Source organism: Muntiacus reevesi, chromosome 8 (assembly GCF_963930625.1).
Source record: "Muntiacus reevesi chromosome 8, mMunRee1.1, whole genome shotgun sequence".
NCBI classification, from domain to species: domain Eukaryota; kingdom Metazoa; phylum Chordata; class Mammalia; order Artiodactyla; family Cervidae; genus Muntiacus; species Muntiacus reevesi.
Genome location: NC_089256.1, coordinates 44,568,909 through 44,589,229, shown reverse-complemented (window position 1 = coordinate 44,589,229; position 20,321 = coordinate 44,568,909). Strand labels below are relative to the sequence as shown.

Sequence of the window (20,321 nt, the reverse complement as noted above, 5' to 3'; positions counted from 1 at the left end):
GGAATGTTTAAAATCTTTTTTTTTTAATTCTGAAGGCAACATCAGATTATTGAAATAATTATAAGGTAAATGACATTTAAGCTTTATATCATGGTTGATATTGTAGACTTCATATAGTTTAACTAACTGCCTGTTTCTTATCCTCAGTATCCTATTTCTTTTACTATAAAAGCTGTTTATTATTGTTTATTATATAAATACCATATTGTTTATTATATAAATACCATAAAATACATTAAAAGAAATTGATAAAATTTACAATCTCATGTTCCAGAAACTTCTTCCCTCTGTATAGATGGATACATTCACATATACACACACACTGTGGGGAATTCCACCATGGGAAGGCTAGATTAGGATTCTGAAGTTTGAGTATGTATGTTAAACCACTTAGAGACTATTTTCAGGAAAAGTTTTGGCTGGACCCTTTTAGGTGGCAGGGGATGGGTAATGAATAGTATAGCGGAGAGGTCAGCAAATTTTTCATGTGAAGAGCAAGACAGTAAATATTTAGGTCTCATGGGCCATATGGTTTTTGTTACAACTACTCAACTCTGCCATTGTAACTTGGAAGCAGCCATAGACAATATGTAAATGAATGAGTTTGTCTGTGTTGCAGTAAAATCTAGGGAATAGTTATGAGCAGAAATAAGTCACCTCTGGGCCCCAGAAATGTTTAAGGATTTCATGGTACTGACACCCTTTAGTTAATGGAACACAAAGTTTTAGATTTTTATAAGTGATGTAATTTTATTAAATATCTACAAGCTGGTGAGGTGAGGTCTGAAGAAATGCAGAATAAGAGCAACAAACGTGTGTGTATCCATATGTGTATACAAACATATTATCTTATATATATTGTTAAGCAAACTTTCTCAAACATAGCATAGATTAACATACACATCTTCTCATACCAATAAATATTCACCCATAACATCACTAATATTATCTGCATCTTTAATCATACTCTCACTCTTCATTCTTTCTGCACCATTTTTAAAAATATCTGACTCCACCATTTTCAGATTTGCATTTTCTACCACAGTAAAAGTTACTATTACTGACTTTTATTTACAATCTTAATTTCCTAATTTCAGTGTTTGGCTCCTAAAATAAATACAGAAGTGTTTATCTGCATATTCTATTTGAGTGAAAACCATCAGAAATTGGAAATATTTGGCTACCTCTAAGAAATCTAATTACGTTGGAAAAAGCAAATATCGTGGCCCTGGTTACAATAATTTTATAAAATGGCCAAAGGTACAAAGTTTCCAAAATAACCATTCAATTATTATTGATACTAGGTTATCAGGTTTATTATTTACAAAGACACCACGGCTCTTCCTCCTCAAAACAAAAGACAATGGCTCTTGGACTAACAATACATGGTATGCATGATTTGAAAGAAACACTGAAACAATGAATATGGGTAACTAGGTATTTGGCGATAACTATTTGAAGTGTTTACATAATTTTTATTAAAATTATCAGGTTGCATTTCCATAACAAAACAAAAATTTGCATGCATGCTGAATGTGTTTTAACAAACACATTACTGAGCACAAGTGTATGGATTTAACTCAAGCATTATGACTTAAGAAAGCTATTAGCCTAACCTTTATAGAACTTACTCTGATAGGAAGTACGGATCCGTTTCGTTAAATCAGGATAAAAGTTAGACAGGCCACGCATGCAAAAGTTGTCTTTGGAACATGCCAGAACACCAGCATCAGCAGCAGGCAGAAGGAAGAGAGAAAAATAGTCTAAAGTGAAAGGAAGTGATATCATACCAGAATCTAGAACAGCCAAGATGAAGAAATTGCAGCAAATTTAGGTAATCAAATTAGAAAGGAGATATTAAAAAAATAAATTAATTAGAAAGTAAGAGGTGATAGATGAATGATGAGTATGCTGTAGTAATTTTATTCAATCAAGTCTCTTATAAAAATAAATGGCACTTCTCTTACATGCATTTTACATAGTAAACTTATTTAGCTTATAAATAATTTGTATGTTATGTCATAAATACAAAAATGGTTGTCTTAATATTCAGTATTAACAAGAAAGCCTAGGGATTTTAGGGGATTTTTTAAATAACAAAGTGAGTACTCATTATATAACTAAATACAAGCATCGTTCACTTCATCCCAGTTTTTCCTAATTTTCAAATCATTAAAATTCTGAGTTCTAATCATAATTTTTGAGGCTCAATAAATTTAAATTAAATAATTGAATTATCTCGTCAAAATACACACTTTATCATTCCACAGTGTATTTCCAGCAAGTAACTTAGAAACTGTCTTAAGATCCAGTTTTTCTGATTGAATTAGTGTTTCAGCAGACAAACAGTGCTTACTTTTCCCCTAATATCTGTCGAGAGTACACGAACTTTCAAAAATCAACTTTCTCTTTCTCAATCATGAGGGAATCTCATGGTACATGCATGCACAATTTCTCTATTCTGCCTTTCTTTGAAAAGCCAGTATTGGTAGAAGCAGAACCTGTCTAGTTTTACATTTATAGCACTCCAAAATATTGCTAAAAGATGAGATCCCTAACAACAAAACCCAGATTCTGAAGGAGAGCTTTTGTGCTCCTGAAAAGAGTCTAGACTATAAATTTGGAAAGGGTTGAGGCTTACAAATGAAAGATTAACAAAGAGAGAATTTCAGTATATCAAGTAATTTTTTATTAGTCCCAAAGGAAACTTCACTTATTATCACTTTCATATGTTAAATTTGGCACACTTACAACTTAAAAAATGAAACCTACAATCATGTACTTTGTTTTTTTTTTTTTTTTACTTTATAACATTCTTCACTTGGTATAGTTAGTAAGTGTCAATATTCAACTGATTATTTTAAAAATACAGAAAATGTTAGAAACTGTATAATGTAATATGTAATATTGTAGATGCATGTCTATCTGCAAACCATTTAGTTCAACCAGTTTTTTGTTTTTTTTTTTTACCAACTAAACTATGTCAGTGGACAGAAAATATACAATATATTGGCAGTGTTTACAAAGCCAACTATTTGGATATTTACTGAAATTTCAGTAAAACTTTGCATAACTTGGCATATCAAAGTTTGGTATTACATATAGAAAGTATTTTGGCTTGTATTTTAATAACTTTATATATTTTCCTTTATAACTGTCCTTCAAGAAAAATATCATCTTTCATAGCACTGTAAAATCTTAATAAACATTTACTGCATTTGTGAAAATACCTCCAAGAAAGTCACCATCCAACAAGAAAAAATGACAGCTAAAAAATGGAGCTAATTTAAAAAATTAGAATGGGTGAATAACATTGTTACATTTTTAAAGCTATAGTTTATTAGAAGAAAATAATCCATTTGACACAACCATTGTAAGTAGTTTTTTTCAACAGAAGAGACTAATTTTCTTAGCATTTTTATATTCAATAGCATCTTATTTTGTTATTTCTTGGGAATTCAACTTAAGAACATTGAGATGCTTCCTAACATTAATAACACCTTCTTTACCCTTTCAGAGTCTCGCTATGTTTCTGCCCAATTTTACTTACATGGCATTATAAATTATGCTGATTTATACTGCTATGTATTTGAATAGCATCACAGAAGACACAAACTCTAAAGGAAAGAAAACAGGTGAACTAAATAAGTTCATAATCATCTTGTTTTATCTCCTACCTGCAATGAACTGCTTGTTTTTTCGAGGAGACCGTGGTTGTCGTTGGTATATGTCACTTGATCTATACAGGTCAATAGTCCCCATGCTTAACAGTACAGTCTTCTGTATAAAATCCACCACAGCCAACCCATTGCAGTTCCCAAATGCAACTCTGAGAGAAAAAAAAAATACAACTAGAATGTATTACACCAACCATTATTATTTTGTCTCTGAATTAAAAAAATAAATATGATTATTGGAAAGTAATGCTTTAGGATTGGGTAAGTCAGGCAGTGACTGGTAGTCATAAAGGGAATGGTGCCTTTTACATACGATAGGTTAACCTTATATAAAAGCCAGGACCACTGCAAAAAAACAGGAATGACCTGCAGTAGAGTTTTCTCAGATATTTTCTCATGTAAGTAGTGATTACTCAGCCTGTTCTTTAATAACTTGATTTTATGTGAGTCTTCTGTAAAAACAAAATCTTTTTGCTATGAAGGGGAAACTAGGTCAAGAAATGTCACACTTTAATAGCTACAGATACTTAAGTACGCAATTAGATGCCTTTTTCAAATAAAATCATAATTTTGGGGTTCCAAATTAGTTCTTTTCTTAGAGTATATATTTAACATAAGATTTTACATAAAGATTAACTTCATATATCAAAGGTTTTGATATTACGGTAGATATGAAGAGAGAATTTTCATTCACAAAAATTTAAAAATATCCTCAATCTTCTGTTCTTTATCGTGTCCCATTCATTAAACTACAGAGACTACTTGGATTAATTTCTTAACTAAATCTTTAAAATTAAAACAGATCTCCTAAGCAGATATTTTGATCACCTTAGCTACTGTGCAATGCTGTGCGCTACCGAGTCGTGTCTGACTCTTTGCCACCCCATGGACTGTAGCCTGCCAGGCTCCTCTATTGGCATGTACTAAACTCTTTTTTTTCTCCATTCACAACACGACTTCCAGCTGAAAAATTGTAAATCTGTGCTTTTTGCTTCCTAAATTAAATATAAAATAGTTGTATGAACATTGTTTCCTCATTTTAAATAATTCCATGTTATTTTCTTAGATTGAATCTTGTGGATGAGTCACCAGCTACTGTAAATCTAGTTATTTCTATTGCACCACACTGCCTTCCTCACAATAAGTGAAAAGAAAAATTCTATCGTACTAGATGTTTTGCTATTTTATATAAAATTCTACATCTTCCAAGAAGACTAACTCTGGAAACTGGAAAAAACATTGTAAAGGTCAGAAGATCCCCATCATTTATAGATTATGTGAATGAGAAAAACTAATAAATATTGCCAGGCCTTAGTTTCTTTACTTTGTGATGAGAATTACAATGTTAGATTTATCTAGTTCAGAGCTTATGAGCATCAAATTTGAGACGTTATTAAAGTAGTTTGAAAAGCTTCCACACAAAGTAGAATTGATCTTAATATTTCTTTATGTACAATATTACATATTGTAGTGAAATAATATCTCTAAATTTTTAATGTTAAAATGTAGTTCCTCTGCCTACAGGTATAAAGGAGTTCCCAAATGCAATTTTGAGAAAAAAGGCAACTAGAATGTATGACACCAACAAAAATAATTATTTTTATTTTGAGTTAAAAATAAGAATACTACCTCCAATTAAAATAAATAAGTTAATTAAAAAATAACAATACTAGAAAGTTATACCTTAGGTTTGGGGAGGTTAGGCAATGGTTGTTTGAAAGGATATTGCATTTAATCTTATACCTTAACTAGAAAACAACAACAAAATATATTGAACAACAGTTTTCACATACTGGTCAACAGGAAACCTAGAGTAAGATGAAAGAAGGATAACAAAATAAACTTTAGGCATTCTAGTTTAAGTGTTCTAGCTTAGCAAATGGAGAAATTTCCCAGGCTAGAGCACAGGAGGGGAAGGCAAAGGCAACCCACTCCAGTACTCTTGCACTTTTCACTTTCATGCATTGGAGAAGGAGATGGCAACCCACTCCAGTGTTCTTGCCTGGAGAATCCCAGGGATGGCTGAGCCTGGTGGGCTGCCAGCTATGGGGCCGCACAGAGTAGGACACGACTGAAGCGACTTAGCAGCAGCAGCAGCAGCAGAGCACAGGAAACCAAAGCTCAAGGACAGATCAGAAGTCTTGCTGAACTGAGGCGACAGAAATCAGAGTCTGATGCAGCAAAAGCAGTAAAAATGTAAGGCAAAATACCAGAGAGAAGAGAGCAGCACAGAGAATACACCAGAGATGTATAGACTGGCCTTCTTGAGATTTTGTCTGGGTACTGATCTGTGCACCCATGTAAATAAAACTACTCCCAGGCTTGGGAAAAAACTACCAAAAAAGGTAAAACAGAGTAATTTGCAAAACTCATCCAAGGCTGAGATTGTTTCATGTCACTACCAGCCAAACTGCTGAGATGTCCAAATACAAGGGAAAACAGATACAGGGGTGTCACTTCAGTAGTGGGAACAAATTAGCCATAAACTAAAGGCTTTTCTGGATCCATCCTAAACAAGCTCAAAAACAATTATTCTAAGTAATATAACTTTCTTCCAGAAAACTACTGAAAAGAATCGAATAAAATATCACCATAAAAATAAAATTCACAGGGTTAACTACATGAAAAGTATTAATAGTAGGCATATAAAGAATTAAGAAAAAGATTGATAACCGGGGGGGAAAATAAATCAACAGAAACATACCTAGAAGTAAAATACATGGTAAAATTGGCAGAAAAAGATGTTAAAAATGCTTTGCAAAATATATTCCAGATATTCAAGAAGGTTGAGGAAAATTTGAATGCAGAAAATACATTTCTTATTCAGAATATTCACAGAACTCCCAGTAATAATAAGATAATTTGATTTAAAAAGTAGGCAAAAGATATAAACAGATGTTTCATCAGACAACATACACAAATGTGAAAATAGCACTTGAAAGATGCTGAACATAATTAGTTATCAGGAATACATAAATTAAAACCACAATTAGATACCACTGAACCCATCAGAGTAGATAAAACTGAAAAGATCAACACTGTGCACTGTTGACAGGTAGGTGGTAAAACCAAAACCCTCACACATTCTCATAGAAATGCAAAATGATATAACCTCTTTATAAACCAATTTATTCTGTCTCATAAATATATACTTACCACATGACTGAGAAATTCTGCTCTTATTTACCCATGAAAATACAAATAAATGTTACATAAGGACTTTTACTTCAATGCTAATAGTAGATTTATTCATAATAGTCCCAAACTGGAAAAAAACCACATTTCCATCAATGGTTAATAGATACAACACATTTTTGTATATACACATAATGGAATAGTATGCAGCAATGAAAAAGAACAAGTCACAAATATATATAATAACACAGATGAATCACAAACGCATTATGCTAAGTGGAAGAAAACAAAATAATTTATGCTCCTATTTATATAAAATTATAATATATGTAAAAATATGGAGAGAGAAAGCAAATGAGTGGTTTTACAGGGCCAAGTACTAACAAGTAATAAAAGGGCACAAGGGAACTTTTGAGGTGGTGAATAGTGTTAATAAAATTAGTCTGTTGGTGGAGGCCAATATCACTGATGAACATAGATGCAAAAATCCTTAACAAAATTCTAGCAAACAGAATCCAACAACATATTAAAAAAATCATACACCATGACCAAGTGGGCTTTATCCCAGGAATGCAAGGATTCTTTAATATCCGCAAATCAATCAACGTAATACACCACATTAACAAATTGAAAGATAAAAACCATATGATTATCTCAATAGATGCAGAGAAAGCCTTTGACAAAATTCAACACTCATTTATGATTAAAACTCTCCAGAAAGCAGGAATAGAAGGAACATACCTCAACATAATAAAAGCTATATATGACAAACCCACAGCAAGCATCACCCTCAATGGTGAAAAATTGAAAGCATTTCCTCTGAAATCAGGAACAAGACAAGGATGCCCACTCTCACCACTACTATTCAACATAGTGTTGGAAGTTTTGGCCACAGCAATCAGAGCAGAAAAAGATATAAAAGGAATCCAGATAGGAAAAGAAGAAGTGAAACTCTCGCTGTTTGCAGATGACATGATCCTCTACATAGAAAACCCTAAAGACTCTTCCAGAAAATTACTAGAGCTAATTAATGAATATAGTAAAGTTGCAGGATATAAAATTAACACACAGAAATCCCTTGCATTCCTATACACTAACAATGAAAAAACAGAAAGAGAAATTAAGGAAACAATACCATTCACCATTGCAACAAAAAGAATAAAATACTTAGGAGTATATCTACCTAAAGAAACAAAAGACCTATACATAGAAAACTATAAAACACTGATGAAAGAAATCAAAGAGGACACAAACAGATGGAGAAACATACCGTGTTCATGGATTGGAAGAATCAATATTGTCAAAATGGCTATTCTACCCAAAGCAATCTATAGATTCAATGCAATCCCTATCAAGCTACCAACGGTATTTTTCACAGAACTAGAACAAATAATTTCACAATTTGTATGGAAATACAAAAAACCTCGAATAGCCAAAGTAATCTTGAGAAAGAAGAACGGAACTGGAGGAATCAACCTGCCTGACTTCAGACTCTACTACAAAGCCACAGTCATCAAGACAGTATGGTACTGGCACAAAGACAGAAATATAGATCAATGGAACAGAATAGAAAGCCCAGAGATAAATCCACGAACCTATGGACACCTCATCTTTGACAAAGGAGGCAAGGATATACAATGGAAAAAAGAAAATCTCTTTAACAAGTGGTGCTGGGAAAACTGGTCAACCACTTGTAAAAGAATGAAACTAGAACACTTCCTAACACCATACACAAAAATAAACTCAAAATGGATTAAAGATCTAAATGTAAGACCAGAAACTATAAAACTCCTAGAGGAGAACATAGGCAAAACACTCTCCGACATAAATCACAGCAAGATCTTCTATGACCCACCTCCCAGAATATTGGAAATAAAAGCAAAAATAAACAAATGGGACCTAATGAAAATTAAAAGCTTTTGCACAACAAAGGAAACTATAAGCAAGGTGAAAAGACAGCCCTCAGATTGGGAGAAAATAATAACAAATGAGGAAACAGACAAAGGATTAATCTCAAAAATATACAAGCAACTCCTGAAGCTCAATTCCAGAAAAATAAACGACCCAATCAAAAAATGGGCCAAAGAACTAAACAGACATTTCTCCAAAGAAGACATACAGATGGCTAACAAACACATGAAAAGATGCTCAACATCACTCATTATCAGAGAAATGCAAATCAAAACCACAATGAGGTACCATTACACGCCAGTCAGGATGGCTGCTATCCAAAAGTCTACAAGCAATAAATGCTGGAGAGGGTGTGGAGAAAAGGGAACCCTCTTACACTGTTGGTGGGAATGCAAACTAGTACAGCCACTATGGAGAACAGTGTGGAGATTTCTTAAAAAACTGGAAATAGAACTGCCATATGACCCAGCAATACCACTTCTGGGCATACACACTGAGGAATCCAGATCTGAAAGAGACACGTGCACCCCAATGTTCATCGCAGCACTGTTTATAATAGCCAGGACATGGAAGCAACCCAGATGCCCATCAGCAGATGAATGGATAAGGAAGCTGTGGTACATATACACCATGGAATATTACTCAGCCGTTAAAAAGAATTCATTTGAATCAGTTCTAATGAGATGGATGAAACTGGAGCCCATTATACAGAGTGAAGTAAGCCAGAAAGATAAAGAACATTACAGTATACTAACACATATATACGGAATTTAGATAGATGGTAGCGATAACCCTATATGCAAAACAGAAAAAGAGACACAGAAGTACAGAACAGACTTTTGAACTCTGGGGGAGAAAATGAGGGTGGCCTGTTTTGAAAGAACAGCATGTATATTATCTATGGTGAAACAGATCACCAGCCCAGGTGGGATGCATGAGTCGAGTGCTCGGGCCTGGTGCACTGGGAGGACCCTGAGGAGTCGGGTGGAGAGGGAGGTGGGAGGGGGGATCGGGATGGGGAATACGTGTAACTATATGGCTGATTCATGTCAATGTATGACAAAACCCACTGAAATGTTGTGAAGTGATTGGCCTCCAACTAATAAAATAATATTAAAAAAAAATAAAATAAAATTAGTCTGTTGGTGGTTACATAACTTACACTGTCATTTATATTTGTCAAAACTCATACTGCATACTTATAATTTGTAAAATTTTTTTTTCATATATGTTAATACCTCCATACAGTTTTTAATATTAATAAATATTTAATTAAATTACTACCAAAATAGACCTGTGTGCCTCCTGACCCAGTGGCCAGTATCAGCCCACATTTCAAGGGCACCATCTCCAACCTAGTGTCACAGTCCTATTCCTGAATTGGTGAGGCCAGAAAATGTAGCCAAACCAGAGTGAGGACTCCAACTCACCAGCTTGAACTTGAGGAAGCCATAAGCCATTGCTATTAACAATGCAACAATGAATATCATTTATGATTTAGTTTCACTAAAATAGAGTATATTTAGGGGATAAATTTCTAGAAATAAAATTATTCACTTATGTGAAAAACACTGTATATTTTACTCTTTAATTCAAGCATAACACACATAAATGAAATTGAACACTTAGTTATCACAAAGTGAACGACCTCATAATTATCACTACATGAAGAAATAGACTATTACGAGCAATTGTCTTGTGCTTCGCCTGTTTATTACTCCTGTCTCCCCAAATCTGACTACTTTTTTTTTTTTAGCTGGAGGCTAGTTACTTTACAATAGTTTTTGCCATACATTGAAATGAATCAGCCATGGATTTACATGTGTTCCCCATCCAGATCCCCCCTCCCGCCTTCCTCCCCATCCCATCCTCTGGGTCTGCCCAGTGCACCAGCCCTGAGCACTTGTCTCATGCATCCAACCTGGGCTGGTGATCTGTTTCACCCTTGATAGTATACTGTTTCAATGCTGTTCTCTCATAAATCCCACCCTCACCTTCTCCCACAGAGTCCAAAAGTCTGTTCTGTCCATCTGTGTCTCTTTTTCTGTTTTGCATATAGGGTTATCATTACCATCTTTGAAAATTCCATATATATGCGTTTGTATACTGTATTGGTCTTTATCTTTCTGGCTTACTTCACTCTGTATAATGGGCTCTAGTTTCATCCATCTCATTAGAACTGATTCAAATGAATTCTTTTTAACAGCTGAGTAATATTCCATGGTGTATATGTAACATAGCTTTCTTATCCATTCGTCTGCTGATGGGATCTAGGTTGCTTCCATGTCCTGGCTATTATAAAGAGTGCTGCGATGAACACTGGGGTACATGTGTCTCTTTCAGATCTGGTTTCCTCAGTGTGTATGCCCAGGAGTGGGATTGCTAGGTCATAAGGCAGTTCTATTTCCAGTTTTTTAAGGTGTTCTCCATAGTGGCTGTACTAGTTTGCATTCCCAAAAACAGTGAAAGAGGGTTCCCTTTTCTCCACACCCTCTCCAGCATTTATTGCTTGTAGACTTTTGGATAGCAGCCATCCTGACTGGCGTGTAATGGTACCTCATTGTGGTTTTGATTTGTATTTCTCTGATAATGAGTGATGTTGAGCATCTTTTCATGTGTTTGTTAGCCATCTGTATGTCTTCTTTGGAGAAATGTCTGTTTAGATCTTTGGCCCATTTTTTGATTGGGTCATTTATTCTTCTGGAATTGAGCTTCAGGAGTTGCTTGTGTATTTTTGAGATTAATCCTTTGTCTGTTTCTTCATTTGCTATTATTTTCTCCCATTCTGAAGGCTGTCTTTTCACCTTGCTTATAGTTTCCTTTTGTTGTGCAAAAGCTTTTACATTTCATTAGGTCCCATTTGTGTATTTTTGCTTTTATTTCCAGTATTCTGAGAGGTGGGTCATAGAGGATCCTGCTGTGATTTATGTCGGAGAGTGTTTTGCCTATTTTCTCCTCTAGGAGTTTTATAGTTTCTGGTCTTACATTTAGACCTTTAATCCATTTTGAGTTTATTTTTGTGTATGGTGTTAGAAAGTGTTCTAGTTTCATTCTTTTACAAGTGGTTGACCAGTTTTCCCAGCACCACTTGTTAAAGAGGTTGTCTTTTTTCCAGTGTATATTCTTGCCTCCTTTGTCGAAAGATAAGGTGTCCATAGGTACGTGGATTTATCTCTGGGCTTTCTATTTTGTTCCATTGATCTATATTTCTGTCTTTGTGCCAGTACCATACTGTCTTGATGACTGTGGCTTTGTAGTAGAGCCTGAAGTCAGGCAGGGTGATTCCTCCAGTTCCATTCTTCTTTCTTAAGATTACTTTGGCTATTCGAGGTTTTTTGTATTTCCATACAAATTGTGAAATTATTTGTTCTAGTTCTGTGAAGAATACCATTGGTAGCTTGATAGGGATTGCATTGAATCTATAGATTGTTTGGTAGTATACTCATTTTGACAATATTGATTCTTCCAATCCATGAACACAGTATATTTCTCCATCTATTTGTGTCCTCTTTGATTTCTTTCATCAGTGTTTTATAGTTTTCTATGTATAGGTCTTTTGTTTCTTTCTTTCTTTCTTTTTTTTTTTTTAATTAATTGGAGGCTAATTACTTCACAACATTTCAGTGGGTTTTGTCATACATTGATATGAATCAGCCATAGAGTTACACGTATTCCCCATCCCGATCCCCCCTCCCACCTCCCTCTCCACCCGATTCCTCTGGGTCTTCCTAGTGCACCAGGCCCGAGCATTTGTCTCATGCATCCCACCTGGGCTGGTGATCTGTTTCACCATAGATAATATACATGGTATTCTTTCAAACATCCCACCCTCACCTTCTCCCACAGAGTTCAAAAGTCTGTTCTGTACTTCTGTGTCTCTTTTTCTGTTTTGCATATAGGGTTATCGTTACCATCTTTCTAAATTCCATATATATGTGTTAGTATGCTGTAATGTTCTTTATCTTTCTGGCTTACTTCACTCTGTATAATGGGCTCCAGTTTCATCCATCTCATTAGAACTGATTCAAATGAATTCTTTTTAACGGCTGAGTAATATTCCAGGTCTTTTGTTTCTTTAGGTAGATATGCTCCTAAGTATTTTATTCATTTTGTTGCAATGGTGAATGGTATTGTTTCCTTAATTTCTCTTTCTGTTTTCTCATTGTTAGTGTATAGGAATGCAAGGGATTTCTGTGTGTTAATTTTATATCCTGCAACTTTACTATATTCATTGATTAGCTGTAGTAATTTTCTGGTAGAGTCTTTAGGGTTTTCTATGTAGAGGATCATGTCATCTGCAAACAGTGAGAGTTTTACTTCTTCTTTTCCTATCTGGATTCCTTTTACTTCCTTTTCTGCTCTGCTTGCTGTGGCCAAAACTATGTTGAATAGTAGTGTTGAGAGTGGACACCCCTGTCTTGTTCCTGACTTTAGGAGAAATGCTTTCAATTTTTCACCATTGGGGATAATGTTTGCTGTGGGTTTGTCACATATAGCTTTTATTATGTTGAGGTATGTTCCTTCTATTACTGCTTTCTGGAGAGTTTTTTATCATAAATGGATGTTGAATTTTGTCAAAGACTTTTTCTGCATCTATTGAGATAATCATATGTTTTTTATCTTTCAATTTGTTAATGTGGTGTATTACATTGATTGATTTGCGGATATTAAAGAATCCTTGCATTCCTGGGATAAAGCCCACTTGGTCATGATGTATGATCTTTTTAATATGTTGTTGGATTCTGTTTGCTAGAACTTTGTTAGGGATTTTTGCGTTTATGTCCATCAGTGATATTGGCCTGTAGTTTTCTTTCTTTTTTGTGTGTGGCATCTTTGTCTAGTTTTGGTATTAGGGAGATGGTGGCCTCATAAAATGAGTTTGGAAGTTTACCTTCTTCTGCAATTTTCTGGAAGAGTTTGTGTAGGATAGGTGTTAGATCTTCTCTAAATTTTTGGTAGAATTCAGTTGTGAAGCCATCTGGTACTGGGCTTTTGTTTGCTGGAAGATTTCTGATTACAGTTTCGATTTCCGTGCTTGTGATGGGTCTGTTAAGATCTTCTATTTCTTCCTGGTTTAGTTTTGGAAAGTTATACTTTTCTAAGAATTGGTGTATTTCTTCCAAGTTGTCCATTTTATTGGCATAGAGCTGCTGGTAGTAGTGTCTTATGATCCTTTGTATTTCAATGTTGTCTGTTGTGATCTCTCCATTTTTATTTCTAATTTTGTTGATTTGGTTCTTCTCCCTTTGTTTCTTGATGAGTCTGGCTAATGGTTTGTCAATTTTGTTTATCTTTTCAGAAAACCAGCTTTTAGCTTTGTTGATTTTTGCTATGGTCTCTTGTTTCTTTTGCATATATTTCTGCCCTAATTTTTAAGATTTCTTTCCTTCTGCTAACCCTGGGGTTCTTCATTTCTTCCTTCTCTAGTTGCTTTATATGTAGAGTTAGGTTATTTATTTGATTTTTTTTCTTGTTTCTTGAGGTAAGCCTGTAATGCTATGAACCTTCCCCTTAGCATTGCTTTTACAGCATCCCATAGGTTTTGGGTTGTTGTGTTTTCATTTTCATTCATTTCTATGCGTATTTTGATTTCTTTTTTGATTTCTTCTATGATTTGTTGGTTATTCAAAAGCGTGTTATTTAGCCTCCATATGTTTGAATTTTTATTAGTTTATTTCCTGTAATTGAGATCTAATCTTACTGCATGTGGTCAGAAAAGATAACTGGAATGATTTCAATTTTTTTCAATTTACTAAGGCTAGATTTATGGCCCAGGATGTGATCTATTCTGGAGAAGGTTCCATGTGCACTTGAGAACAAGGTGAAATTGATTGTTTTGGGGTAAAATGTCCTATAGATATCAATTAGGTCTAGCTGGTTCATTGTGTCATTTAAAGGTTCAATCCAAGAAGGTTCAATCCAAGGTTTAATCCAAGAAGAAGATATAACAGTTATCAATATATATGCACCCAGCATAGAAGCACTGCAATATGTAAGGCAATTGCTAACAAATATGAAAGGGAAAATTAACAATAACTCAATAATAGTGGATGACTTTAATACCCCACTCACACCCATGGATAGATCAGCTAAACAGAAAATTAACAAGGAAACACAAATCTGACTTCTTATACGAAAAGTCAGTTTTACTTATTGAGAAATGTTTCACTTTTTTCTAATATTATAGTTATATGTAAATGAAGTTCATTTTAATTGATAGAGAAATTAATATCATATAATTTATTCAATCTACTCCAGTCATTTGTTTGTAGTTTGGGGATATTATAATACTGCCATCACAAATAATGCTACTGTCTTGATTTATTTATTTTTAATTGAAAGATAATTGCTTTACAGTACTGCATTTGTTTCTACCAAAAGTCAACATGAATCAGCCATAGGTTTTACCTGTGTCCCCTCCCACTTGAACATCTCTCCCACCTCACTCCTCATCTCACCCCTCTAGAATGTTATCAAGCCCCAGTTTGAGTTCCCTGAGTCATACAGCAAAATTTCCACTGGTTATCTATTTTACTTATGGTAATGTATGTTTTCATGTTACGCTATACCTGTCCTTCCCACCACCAGCTGTGACCATAAGTCTGTTCTCAATGTCTGTGTCTCCATTGCTGCTCTACAAATAGGTTCATCAGTACCATCTTTCTAGATTCCATATATATGTTAGTATACGATTGTCTTTCTCTTTCTGACTTACTTCACTCTGTATAATAGATTCCAGGTTCATCCACCTCAATAGGACTGAATCAAATGTGTTCCTTTTCATGGCTGAATAACATTCCATTGCCTTGGAACTGAACAGAGATCATCCTGTCATTTTTGAGACTGAACCCAAGAACGGAATTTTGGACACTTTTGTTGACTATGAGGCCTACTCCATTTCTTCTAAGGGATTATTGCCCACAGTAGTAGGTATAATGGTCATCTGAGTTAAATTTGCCCATTCCAGTCCATTTAAAATCACTGATTCCTAAAATGTTGATGTTCACTCTTGCATCTCTGGTTTGACCACTTCCAATTTACTTTGATTTGTGGACCTAACATTCCAGATTCCTATGCAATATTATTCTTTACAGCATCGGACTTTATTTCCATAACCAGTCACATCAACAACTGGGCACTTTTTTTCCTTTGGCTCTATCTTTTCATTCTTTCTGGGGTATATTTCTCCACTCTTATCCAGCAGCATATGGGACACCTACCAACCTGGGGAGTTCATCTTTCAGTGTCCAATTTTTTTGACTTTTTCACACTGTTCATGGGGTTCTCAAGACAACAATACTGAAGTGGTTCGCCATTCCCTTCTCTAGTGGACCACATTTTGTCAGAACTCTCCACCAGAATGATCTCTGTTCCTTTTCAAGGCAAATCATTCAATATCACAGTAATCAAAGTCTATGCTCCAACCAGTAATGCTGAAGAAGCTGAAGATGAACAGTTCTATGAAGACCTACAAGACCTTCTAGAACTAACACCCAAAAAAGATGTCCTTTTCATTATAGGGGACTGGAATGCAAAAGTAGGATGTCAAGAAATACCTGAGGTAACAGACAAGTTTGGCCCTAGAGTACAAAATGAAATAGGGCAAAGGCTAACAGTTTTACCAAGAGAATGTACTGGTCATAGCAAACACCCTCTTCCAACAACACAAGAGAAGACTCTACACATGGACATCACCAGATGGTCAACACCGAAATCAGATGGATTATATTCTTTGCAGCCAAAGATGGAGAAGCTCTATACAGTCAGCAAAAACAAGACTGGGATCAACAAGCTTACATCATGACTCCTTATTGCAAAATTCAGACTTAAATTGAAGAAAATAGGGAAAATCACTAGATCATTCAGGTATGTCCTAAATCAAATCCCTTACAATTATACAGTGGAAGTGACCAATAGATTTAAGGGATCAGATGTGATAGAGTCCCTGAACTGTGGATGGAGGTTCATGATATTGTAGAGGAGGCAGTGATCAAGACCATTCCCAAGAAAAAGAAATGCAAAAAGGCAAAATGGTTGCCTGAGGAGGCCTTAGAAATAGCTGAGAAAAGAAGAGAAGATAAAGGAAAACGAGAAAAGGAAAGATTTACCCATTTGAATGCAGAGTTCCAAAGAATTGCAAGGAGAGATAAGAAAGCCCTCCTCTGTGATCAATGCAAAGAAATAGAGGAAAGCAGTAGAATGGGAAAGACTACAGATCTCTTGATGGGCACAATATAGGACAGAAATGGTATGGACCTAACACAGGCAGAAGATATTAAGAAGAGGTGGAAACAATAACCAGAAGAACTATATAAAAAAGATCTTCATGACCCAGATAACCACAATGGTGTGATCATTCACCTAGAGCCAGACATCCTGGAATGCAAAGTCAAGTGGGCCTTAGGAAGCATTACTATGAACAAAGCTAGTGGAGGTTATGGAATTCCAGTTGAGCTAATTCAAATCCTAAAATAAGCTGTGAAAGTGCTGCACTGAATATGCCAGCAAATTTGGAAAACTCAGCAGTGGGCACAGGACTTGAAAAGGTCAGTTTTCATTCTAATTCCAAAGAAAGGCATTGCCAAAGAATGTTCAAACTGTAGTACAATTGCACTCATCTCATAGGCTAGCAAAGTAATGCTCAAAATTCTCCAAGCCAGGCTTCAACAGTACATGAACCGAGAACTTCCAGATGTTTAAGCTAGATTTAGAAAAGGCACAATGTATGACAAAACCCACTGAAAAATAAAAAAAATAATAATAAATTTTAAAAAATAAATAAAATAAATTAAAAAAAAAAAAGAAAAGGCAGAGGAATCAGAGATCAAATTGCCAACCTCTGTTGGATCATAGAAAAAGCAAGAGAGTTCCAGAAAAACACCTACTTCTTCTTTATTGATTACACCAAAGCCTTTGACTGTGTGAATCACAACAAACTGTGGAAAATTCTTCAAGAGATGGGAATACCAGACCACCTTACCTGCCTCCTGAGAAACCTCTATCCTCGTCAAGAAGCAACAGTTAGAATTGGACATGGAACAACAGCCTGCTTCCAAATTGGGAAAGGAATACATCAAGGCTGTATATTGTCATTGTGCTTATTTAACTTAAATGCAAAGAACATCATGCAAAATTCCGGACTGAATGAAGCACAAGCTGGCATCAAGATTGCCAGGAGAAATATCCATAACCTCAGATAAGCAGATGACCACCCTTATGGCAGAAAGCGAAGGAGAACTAAAGAGCCTCTTGATGAAAGTGAAAAAGGAGAGTGAAAAAGTTGGCTTAAAACTCAACATTCAAAAAACTAAGATCAAGGCATCTTGGTTCCATCACTTCATGGCAAATAGATGGGGAAACAATGGAAACAGTGACAGCCTTTATCTTTTGGGGCTCCAAAATCACTGCAGCCACAAAATTAAAAGACACTTGCTCCTTGGAAGAAAAGCTATGACCGACCTAGACAGCATACTATAAAGCAAAGACATTACTTTGCCACTAGTCAAAGCTATGGTTTTTCCAGTAGTCATGTATGGATGTCAGAGTTGGACTATAAAGAAAACTGAGTGCCAAAGAATTGATACTTTTGAAGTATGGTGTTGAAGAAGACTCTTGAGAGTCCCTTGGACTGTAAGAGAGATTTAATCAGTCAATCCTAAAGGAAATCAGTCCTGAATATTCATTGGAAGGACTGATGCTGAAGTTGAAACCCTAATACTTTGGCCACCTGATGGGAAGACCTGACTCACTGGAAAAGACCCTGATGCTGGGGAATATTGATGGCAGGAGGAGAAAGGAACAACAGATGATGAGTTGGTTGGATGTCATCACCGACTCGATGGGCATGAGTTTAAGAAAGCTCCTGGAGTTGGCGAAGGACAGCAAAGCCTGGTGTGCTGCAGTCCATGGGGTCACAAAGAGTCAGACACCACTGAGTGACTGAACTGAACTGAATATTCCATTGTATATATGTACCACAGCTTCTTTATCCATTCATCTGTCAATGGACATCTAGGTTACTTCCATGTTCTAGCTATTGTAAACACAGCTGCAGTGAATATTGGGTTACCTGTGTCTTTTTCAATTTTGGTTTTCTCAGGGTATGTGCAATGTAGTGGGATTGGTGAGTCATATGGTGGTTTTATTTCTAGTTTTTTTTTTTTTTTTTAAATGGAATCTCCATATTGTTCTCCATAGTGGTTATATCAGTTTGCATTCCCACCAACAGTGCAAGAGGGTTCCCTTTTCTCCACATCCTCTCCAGCATTCATTGTTTGTAGATTTTTGCCATTCTGACCGGTGTGAGGTGATACCTCATTGTATTTTTGACTTGCATTTCTCTAATAATGAGCGATGTTGAGCATCTTTTCATGTGTTTGTTAGCCATCTGTATGTCTTCTTTGGAGAAACGTCTGTTTAGGTCTTCTTCCCATTTTTTGATTGGTTGGTTGTTTTTCTGGTATTGACTTGTATGAGCTGCTTGCATATTTTTAAAATTAATCCTTTGTCAGTTGTTTCATTTGTGATTATTTTTCCCAATTTGAGGGTTATCTTTTCACCTTGTCTATAGTTTCCTTTGCTGTGCAAAAGCTTTTAAGTTTAATACATCCCACTTGTTTATTTTTGTTTTTATTTCCATTTTTCTAGGAGGTGGATCATAGAGGATCTTGCTGTGATTTATGTCATAGAGTGTTCTGCCTATGTTCTGTCAAAGAGTTTTATAGTTTCTGGTCTTAGGTTTAGGTTTTTAATCCATTTTGAGTTTATCTTTGTGTATGGTGTTAGGAAGTGTTCTAATTTCATTCTTTACATGTAGCTGTCCAGTTTGCCCAGCACCACTTATTGAAGAGACTATCTTTGCCCCATTGTATATTCTTGCCTCCATTGTAAAAATAAGGTCCATAGGTGTGTGGGTTTATCTCTGGACTTTCTATCTTGTTTCATTGGTCTATATTTCTGTTTTTGTGCCAGTATCATACTGTCTTGATCACTATAGCTCTGTAGTATAGTCTGAAGTCAGGAAGGTTGATTCCTCCAGCTCCATTCTTAAGACTGCTTTGGCTATTTGAGATCTTTTGTGTTTCTATATAAATTGTGAGATATTTTTTGTTCTAGTTCTGTGAAAAATACCATTGGTAATTTGATAGGGATTGCACTGAATTTGTAGATTACATTTGGTAGTATAGTCATTTTCACAATATTGATTCTTCCAACCCAAAAACATGGAATATCTCTCCATTTGTTTATGCTATCTTTGATTTCTTTCATCAGTGTCTTATGGTTTTCTGTATACAGTTCTTTTGTCTCCTTAGGTAGGTTTATTTTTAGATATTTTATTCTTTTTGCTGCAATGGTAAATGGAATTGATTCCTTAATTTCTCATTCTGATATTTCATTGTTAGTGGATAGCAATGCAAGTGATTTCTGTGTATTGATGTTGTATCCTGCCACTTGGCTAAATTTACTGATTAGCCCAAGTAATTTTCTGATGGTATCTTTAGGGTGTTCTATGTATAGTATCATGTCATCTGCAAACAGTGAGAGTTTTACTTCTTTTCCAATCTGGATTCCTTTTATTTCTTTTTCTTCTGATTGCCA

At 35.2% G+C, this 20,321-nt stretch overlaps 1 protein-coding gene across 2 annotated transcripts in view; it reads right to left on the bottom strand.

Moving 5' to 3' along the window:
* Positions 1–20,321, bottom strand: part of STXBP5L (syntaxin binding protein 5L) — a 336,789-nt gene that overhangs the window by 92,265 nt on the left and 224,203 nt on the right. The window contains exons 18-19 of one of the 2 annotated variants that reach the window (XM_065942856.1): positions 3,678–3,829; positions 1,632–1,703 (exon numbers count right to left, since the gene is read on the bottom strand). In XM_065942856.1, the coding sequence (XP_065798928.1) occupies positions 1,632–1,703; positions 3,678–3,829 (224 nt within the window). The remainder of the gene's footprint in view (positions 1–1,631; positions 1,704–3,677; positions 3,830–20,321) is intronic. The other variant, XM_065942857.1, reaches the window with a different exon arrangement.